Source organism: Emydura macquarii, unplaced genomic scaffold (genome assembly GCF_026122565.2).
Source record: "Emydura macquarii macquarii isolate MOO-44397 ecotype Brisbane River unplaced genomic scaffold, CSIRO-AGI_Emac_v2 contig_527, whole genome shotgun sequence".
Lineage (NCBI taxonomy): Eukaryota > Metazoa > Chordata > Testudines > Chelidae > Emydura > Emydura macquarii.
This window is the reverse complement of record NW_027130664.1, coordinates 1,383,438-1,391,629: the sequence shown is the minus strand read 5'-3', so window position 1 is coordinate 1,391,629 and position 8,192 is coordinate 1,383,438. Positions and strand designations below refer to the sequence as shown.

The following is an 8,192-nucleotide window of genomic DNA, read 5'->3' as shown; positions in this document are numbered from 1 at the left end:
TCCCACCGCTGGGATGGGAGGGGTGTGGATTAGAACAGGCAAAGGGGGCCAGACGCCTGGGTTCTGTCCTAGCTCTGGGAGGAGAGTGGGGTGGGGCAGGGCGCTGGGAGTCAGGATTCCTTGGGTCTGGCCCTCAATCACATCCAGCACCGGCCCGGCCCAGAGCCTGCAGGGCCCAGAACAGGCTCTGCGGGGGGGCTCGGGGCTGCAGGGTGAGCCGGGAAGGAAGCAGCTTTGCCAGCCGTGATCCCCTGACCCCCGGCGCTGGGACAGGGGAGGGGAGGCCGCTGCTGAATCTGGGGCACAGGTTCTGTGCAATACAGGCTCTGCTGGCTACCCCGCTGGGCCCCCTGGCGGGATCCAGCTTGCAGGCAGGGTCCCGGCACAGCTCCCGGGTCACCGCTGGGGAAGAGCCGAGCAAGAACGAAGGGTTCAGCTCCCAGGCCATGCCAGGCCAGGTTCCCATGCAGCTCAGCTCAGCACAGCTCGGCTCGGCTCAGCTCAGCTCCGGCGCCCTGCAGCCGCTGCTACTCCAGCCCTAGGCCCTAGCAGTGCCCCACCGCCCCCACCCGCACTTCCAGCCCTGCACGGCGCTGCCAGGCCTGGGGCGCTTCGCAAGGTGTTCAGACCTCGCGCCGATGGGCTGGCTGCCACCCCCGCCTGCTCCTGGCTGGACTCGGGCTGGCTCAGCCGCACGTCACAGGCCTGGCTCGGCTCACACAGGGGCTCCCCGTTTGCAGAAGTGGCATGGCCCTGTGCTTTGGGAACCCACTTATTTACCCCTGCCGGGGTCCCCACCAGCCCCGGGGGGGCAGCCACCGTGTCCTGCGTGACTGCAGACCTGGGGCGGGCAGAGCCAGGCCTGATGCAGAGTGCTTTGTGTGTGTGCGGGGGGGGGGTCAGCGCAGAGGCCGGGGGGGTCCGTGCAGCGCTGTCTGTGTGTGTGTGTGTGGCGGGGGGGCTCCGGGCAGCGCGCGGCAGGCGGGGGCAGGGGCAGGGCCGGGCCGGGGTAACACGGAGCCACCTTGCAGCGCACGCGGCCGGTGGAAGGCGGTGGACGGGGCACGAGCAGCGCTGCACGGCGCGGGGGCGGGCTCCGCCCCTCCCCACTCCAACGCGCGAGCCGCCCAGCGCGAGTCCCTCGCGGAAGCCCCGCCCATCGCTCCCTATTGGCCAGGCGGTCTCGCCGGCCCCACCCCCGCTCTCTGCTGTGACGAGCCGTTGGGGCGGGGCCACCTTCCCTGCCTGTCACTCGGGGGCCTCTCCGCGCTGCCATTGGCCGGCGGGAGGCGGAGGGGGCGGGCCCTTCCGGCGCGTGAACCCGCTTCCTCCCCCGCCCCCCTCGCTTCTCTCTCTCGCTCTCAGTGACTTCCGGTCTGTGCTGCTGGGTGGGGGTGAGGAGGCGCCTGCTCCCCCCTCCCCCCGGGTATAGAGAGCCCCCCCCCCGCCCGAGTCCCTCCGCCCCGCCCCCCATCCCGCCTGGGGACCTGCCCCCAAGAACCCCCCTGCCCCCGTAACACCGACTTGCCCCCCCCCGAGCAGGAGCTGAGGGGCCCCCCCGGGAGGGAGAGAGGGGACCTTCCCCCCCCCGCAGCCTCCCCTCAAGGTGCCAGGCGGGTGCTGGGAGGAGCCCCCTCCATCCCATCCTAGGGCAGGGCCTGAGGGGCGGCTGCGGGGGGAGACGGGGCAGCCCCCCCCGGGGGGAGGAGCTGGGTGGTCCCCGGGGCTGCGCCCGACAGAGGGGAGCCCCCTGCCCAGCCATGGAGAAGGGGAAGGGGGGCGCAGCAGCCGCAGGAGGAGGAGGAGGAGGAGGGAAGTTGCTGCTCTCCACCATCCTGGATGCCAAGGATGAGTTAGAGGAGGTAGGTGCGCCGGGGGGGGGGGAGCGGGGGGGGCAGGGACACAGGCTGGGGGGCGAGGAGCTGGGCAGGCAGCATGCTGCTGTGGTAGGAAGGCGGGGTGCATGCCCCCCCCATGTGCCCCCCCGCCTCAGCTTTTCCTCCTGGCAGTAGAGTGCAGGGTGACGCTCCTGTGTGTTTGTGCAAAGCTCTTGTCCCCATCGCACCGCCGGGCAAGCGGGCGGCTTGCGGGCCTGCAAGCGTGCCCACCGGGCAAGTGGTGTCTTTGCTTCGTCTGGGGTGTCTCCACCTTCACTGCATCTGGGCACGATGGAGGGGCAGCGGCTGTGGACCAGGATCACAAAGTCTGCTTCCTACTTCGGCATTGACAGGCTTCCTCCGCTTTTCTTTCTGGCAACAGGAAAACTTGGTCGTTCTTGAAAGCGTTTACACTGACGGCCAAAGCATTTTGGAGCCCAGGCAGGATCCAAAATATCAGACCTTGAAATTGTCATTCTGCTGATGGTCTTGCTTTTCTCCCCAGCCAGGGAAAGATGCTTAGAGAAGAATTGGGAGTCAGGATACTTGGGGATCTGTTCATGGTGCTGAGGCATTTAGTCTAGTGGTTAGAGCAGGGCCTGAAAGGCTGGACCACTTCTGGGTTTTATTCCTGGCTCTTCTTCAGACTTTCTGCCTGATGTTGGGCACATAATCTCTCTCTCTACCTCAGTGTACTCATCAGTAACATAGATCAGCATTATTGTTTCTAGGTGTTAATTACCATTCCTAAAGCACTTTGAGATCCTTGGAGAGGATAGCTATTGTAGGGTGAAGTACTATCACTTCGGTTGTGACATGATTTGAGCAGCTAATAATATCTCATGAACTACTGGACTTGCAGGACCAGCTCTTATTTACCATGAGTCAGAAGCAAATGCATTAGGGACTGCTGAAACAGTGTTGGCTAAAATCGTATCGGAAATCAGGTAGAAAAGAAAAACACAAAGGTATTTGGAATGACTTGCTCTGAAGGTCTGATATATATCAGCCTGCTGGGCCTGGAAACTTCTGTACCATTGGCAAAACTCTCAATTGTCCCTGGGTATAGAATAGAACAGCCCAGACCTCAGAGCAATGTGACTCTGTGTGCCTGTCAGAGCTGAGAACTTAAATTCTCCTTGAAACCTGGCCAAGGAGACTCTCAGTGGCTTGTCTGGGATTCATGTAGCACATTATGTAGTGTTCTGTGGTGCCTCTTCTCCATGGATCTTAGGGCAGTACAACTATCAAACCTTGCCCATCCAGCAAGCTAGATATTGCTCTTTTACAGCTGGGGAAATTGAGAGGTAGACAGGTGAAGTGACTTGTTCAAGGTCATAAAGTTTAAGTAGGCACCAGAACTAGGAAGAGAATCCACAAGTCCTGACACATGGTCCCCTGCTTTAATCGTTAGGAATTCTCTCCATTGTGCATGTATTTGAAATCACTAAAACATTGAAAGGGACACCAATGTGAAATCCAATCTGTTTTTAAGAAATGAGTTAAAAATAGTGTCAGGTACTTCAGGTACTACACTGCTCCTGAGTCACCCAGCCAATTCTAGTGGTTTTACTATCACATTTTCCTGTGGTTTTTTTTTTTAAATCATCTTCCATGGGGCGGCACGTAAGACTTTCACAAATGGGGAAACTGACAATAGAGGGGAAACAGGCTCGTACATGTTGTGCTGTCAAATACCCAAAGTAAACACAGTGGCAAATTCAAGAGAAGTACCCTTTCTAATTGTCTCATTAGAATAATGTTAAGTGCTGATTATAGCAAGAGTAGGTTAAGCAAAGGTGTTGGAGGAATGTTGTTTAAATTGACAATATTCCTCCAAAACATTACATGTGGCATCATCATCTAAAACTCAAGAGAGGAAGTTGACCTCTTGCCAGCCTGCCGAGAGTTCTGATAAAGGAAGCACAGCTCATCATTGGACAGCATGCTTTTAAAGTTGCTTTAAGGTAGGGGCAACATCTTTCTTTTAGACTAACAGTTTACCTTGCAGCCACTCTTCAAGTTTGTGTGTCTCCTATTTATTATGCCAGGGAGCTGCACTTCCTGTGTCTTCTAGTATGAGGTATCTGCAAAATGTCAGCTCCTGCTGAGAAAGAAATACCCAGACATACTGAAACTGTGTGTTTGGTGGCGGTACATATATGCGCACGTTTATGCATGTGCACTTTTTTTCTATAGCTAAGAAAATTACTGTTCTAATACCGATCCTGCAGACAGTTATTGCAGTGTGTCTGGTCCAGTGCTTCTCCACCTATTTACCATTGTGGGCCGCATGTGCCGCTCTCTCTGCATCTGTGTTATGTGGGCCTCATCCACACAATATATATACTCCCTGTATGGCCCTGAGAATGTTCTGGGCCGCAGCTGTGCCGTGATTGGGCTGCAAGCAGGCCAAGGGTTGAGAAACACTGGTCTAGTCTCTTCCCTGGTGACCCATCAGAGTAGAGAGTAACTATGTGAGGGTTGATCCATGAGGCATAACTGTTGCCATTTCCTTTAAGATTGATCCACTAGACTGAGTTAGCTGCTATGTGTCTTCATTACAGTCTCTGGACAGATAAGCTAGTCTGCAAAAATACTCCTGGATTTTAAAGCCAGCAGGGACTACTGTGGTCATATGGCCAGATCTCCTGCATAACACTCGGTGAATTTCACTCGGTGAATCCTGCACTAGAGGGAATTATTGTTCCCTACTATATAAGTGACACTGTCAAACCCAGTGACTTGGGGTTGAATTGGAGCGTATCCATTAGAAATCAATCCATCTCGGTTTAAAGGCTGTGTGTGATGATGAGCTTATCCACTTCCTTTGGGAAGCTGGGCTGATAGGACAACTTTCACAGTGCAGGTAGTTCGCCATCTCCAGGGTGAATTTTTCTAACTTCAGTTAATGCTCACTGGATCTGGTTCTGCCTTTGCAAATAATGGAAATGAATCTGCCTTAGATGTGGGCTTTCAAATTCTTTTTGTCCTCTCAGCTCCCTGATCGTCCTGCAGCTCAGCCCTGAAAGAGCCTTACTGAAAAGCCTTTCTGCACTTGTTGGCCCATGTTCATTCACCCCAAAAGACAGACTCCCAAATGGAGAGGTTCCTCTTTCCCAACAGCTTCCTCATCATTCATGTTAGTACATGAGGAGTCATTAGCCAGGGCCATAATCACCCTGGCATATTTGCATTTTAAAGTGGTGCTAACCCAAAAGTGATTGTATAGAAGTAGCCCTTTCGTATCCTGCTTATCAGCTCTTGGGTCGTATCTGGCAGCTTTCCCTGGCACGAACAAGTCATTACCCCGTTAACTCTGCGGGAGAGTGAGATCTGCTCCCTTTGCCTCACTTGTCACAGGTAGAGCAGGTGGCTATGTTCCAGTTGCAGGGTCTCTTGCCAGCTGATGGCAGAGCCAGAAACGTTAGCGCTGGGTCTTCAGATCCTGCATTGACTCTGTGGCACTGGTAGTTCAAATGATCAGGCCAAGTGAGAGGGGCATGTCTCCCCTGGGAGCAAAGCCAGAGCTCCCCTGTTTATACCAGAGCTTAATTTACAACTTACACAGCAAAATACTGGACTAGGGAGAGAATAACCTGAACTGCAGTGGATCTGTCTCTTCACTATAATAAGAGCTAAGGATTAACTAGGGGACCCTGCAGTGTCAATTATACACTCGGGCTGTAGCTACGCTGGCAAAAATGGGAACCATGTTTGCCCACCTGTGTAGCTCCATGTGCAATAGCAGCTGCAGGAACTGTAGTGTGCACAGTCCTCAGGTGGGCTTAAGGTTTTTAGTCACCGTGTCACAAAACTCTGCTCTGATGGAGTTGGGTGATGAGCTGGGGTGGTAGCGGTGGTAACGTCTGAGTATTGTCTGCTGCAGCTTTTCCCATGGCCTGTAGAACTGCACTGCTGGGGCATCCTGGGCTCCATTTTTGCCATTGCAGACATGTCTTCGTTCTCTGACTGAGAGGAGCTTTCCTGTCACGTGGCTTAGATCCTTCCTGATTCTTCAGCACTGACCTGCTAATCATGCCCTAGTCACACTACAAAAATAGCCGTGTTGTGAGCTAAAACATGGCTGCTCATTTTCTGTGTGAACAGGAAAGAAACGCACTAACCGTATCTAGCATAGGTCAGACATGGTTTCCTAAGTGTGGGGTTCCGTGTACACTGGCAAGAATAAAGGATATTTGACCATGGTGCTGCTTGTAGTATGGATAGGGCTTAACCCAGCACCAGCTGTTCCCTTCAAATGTCTGCCTGGTTTCTGCAGGCAAGGATCTGCTGTCCTCCTGGCATGTGCCTGGAGCCCCTCAGGTAAAGTTAGTGAGGGGCTCTGCGTCTGTATTGGCAGGTGAGGAGGTACCTCCAATTCTTACCCAGTGCTAGCTGGAAAGGCTGGTTTGAAATGGCAGCGTGCCGGTCTCCGGGTGTTCACATCCAAACTACCCAAAGACGTCAGTCAGCTGAGGCTATGGGAGGATTAACTTTCAAAAATCTAACTAAAATAACCCCTGTGGATTTCTGAGGTCACATGGAAGCTCTTGCTCCTGAGATTTTTCCCTCTTGCACTGTTATAACTTAGCAACAGCAAGTGGGTTTATTAGGTCATTCCAGGACAGTGCATTGCAGTGGGTGAAGGGAATCGAATCCAGTTTGGTTCTGATCAGTTGAAGCTACCTGGGAGCTGCAGAGCCAGCATGCACGAAGGCTCCTTCCCTCGTTGCCTCTTCAGCCCAATGCACACAGTGATTCTGAGGGTTGTCTACATTGCACGCTAAGCCTGGATCTGTGGGACCCAGGCTTGTGGACTCGTGTTTCCAAGCCCCTGCTTGAGTTTCCATGCTGCGTTGTGAACTTGGGTGTACAGGTGCTGCACCCGTATCTCACATGTCCATGCTACACTAAGCAGACCTTCTGATTCAGGTCTTTGGCTTGACCTGCATCCACACTGCAAAATGGCAGGGCTTGTACCTGAGTCACAACAGGACTCGGGCTCTGACACCCTCCCTCCCCCGGCAGGGTCCTAGGACCTGGGTCCTGAATGCTTTCTGACCTGAGTCATACTGATTTGTGTGTAGACAGAAGGGGGACTTGGGCTCAAACCTGAGTCAGAGCCTGGGCTTAGTGGGCAGTGTAGACCTGCCCTGAATGTCTTCAGAGCTGGGATGCAGTTGTCCTCTAAGGCAGAGTGATGTTTCACTGGGGAGGAGGGGAAGGTGTGGAGGGGTTGGGAAGATCTGAGCCAAGACAAATGCCCTCCCTCTCCAAGTCCCTAGGTCATGTGGGTACAAATGACGTAGCTAGATTATCTCTGGAATGTATCAAAGGAGACTGTGCCAGGCTGAGGAAGACGCTTAAGGAAATGGAGGCTCAGGTGATCTTCAGTGGGATTCTGCCTGTCCCTAGAGGAGGACAATAAAGGCGTGACAAGATTCTTATGATCAACAGATGGCTCAGGCAGTGGTGCTATAAGGAGGGCTTTGGGATGTCTGGTCACTGGGAGGCAATCGTGGACAGAGGACTGTTCTCTTGGGATGGACTTCACCTGAGCAGGGAGGGAAATGCACTTCTAGGATGGAGGCTGGCACAACTGAATAAGAGAGCTTTAAACTAGGAAACTGGGGGAGATGGTTGGGAGATGCCCAGGTAATCTCTGTGCCTGATTTTAGCATTGAGAGGGAGGGAAATGAAGTAAGAAAGGACACAGCAGTGGGCAGCAGAATGGACATGAAGGGGAAGGGTAGCGTAGATACCAGTCTAAGAGGCGATATTAACAATAGAATGACTGGGCCAAATCAGGTAAGGAACGTGAGCGAAGCCAAACAGCAGAAATTAAGATGTTTATGCGAGGAGCCTGGGTAACAAAATGAAGGAACTAGAGCTACTGGTAGAGGAAGTAAAACCAGGTGTTATAGGGATAACAGAAACATGGTGGAATAGTCGTCACGACTGACGTACAAGGATTGAAGGGTATGGGCTGTTTAGGAAGGGCAAAGGTGCTGGAGTAGCATTGTATAGCAATGATGAGGCAGAATGTAAAGAAATTAGAAGTGATGGAATTGAAAAGACACAGTCTGTCTGGGCGAAAATCATATTGGGGAAGAAAACTACTAGAGTTTCCCCTGGGATAGTGCTTGGGGTGTGCTACAGACCACCGGGGTTTGACTTGGATGGATAGAGACCTCTTTAAGGTTTTTAATGAAGTAAATACTATTGGGAACTGTGATTGTGGGAGACTTTAACTTCCCAGATATAGACTGGAGGACAAGTGCTAGTAATAATAATAGGGCCCAGGTTTTCCTG

At 53.3% G+C, this 8,192-nt stretch overlaps 1 protein-coding gene across 4 annotated transcripts in view; it reads left to right on the top strand.

The window, feature by feature from the left end:
• Positions 1-1,649: 1,649 nt before the first annotated feature.
• The window catches only part of INTS3 (integrator complex subunit 3), a 71,044-nt gene continuing 64,501 nt past the window's right edge, over positions 1,650-8,192 (top strand). For all 4 annotated transcript variants that reach the window (XM_067539295.1, XM_067539296.1, XM_067539297.1 and 1 more), the window contains exon 1: positions 1,650-1,862. In XM_067539295.1, coding sequence (XP_067395396.1) covers positions 1,761-1,862 — 102 coding nt within the window. In that variant the 5' untranslated portion in view covers positions 1,650-1,760. The remainder of the gene's footprint in view (positions 1,863-8,192) is intronic.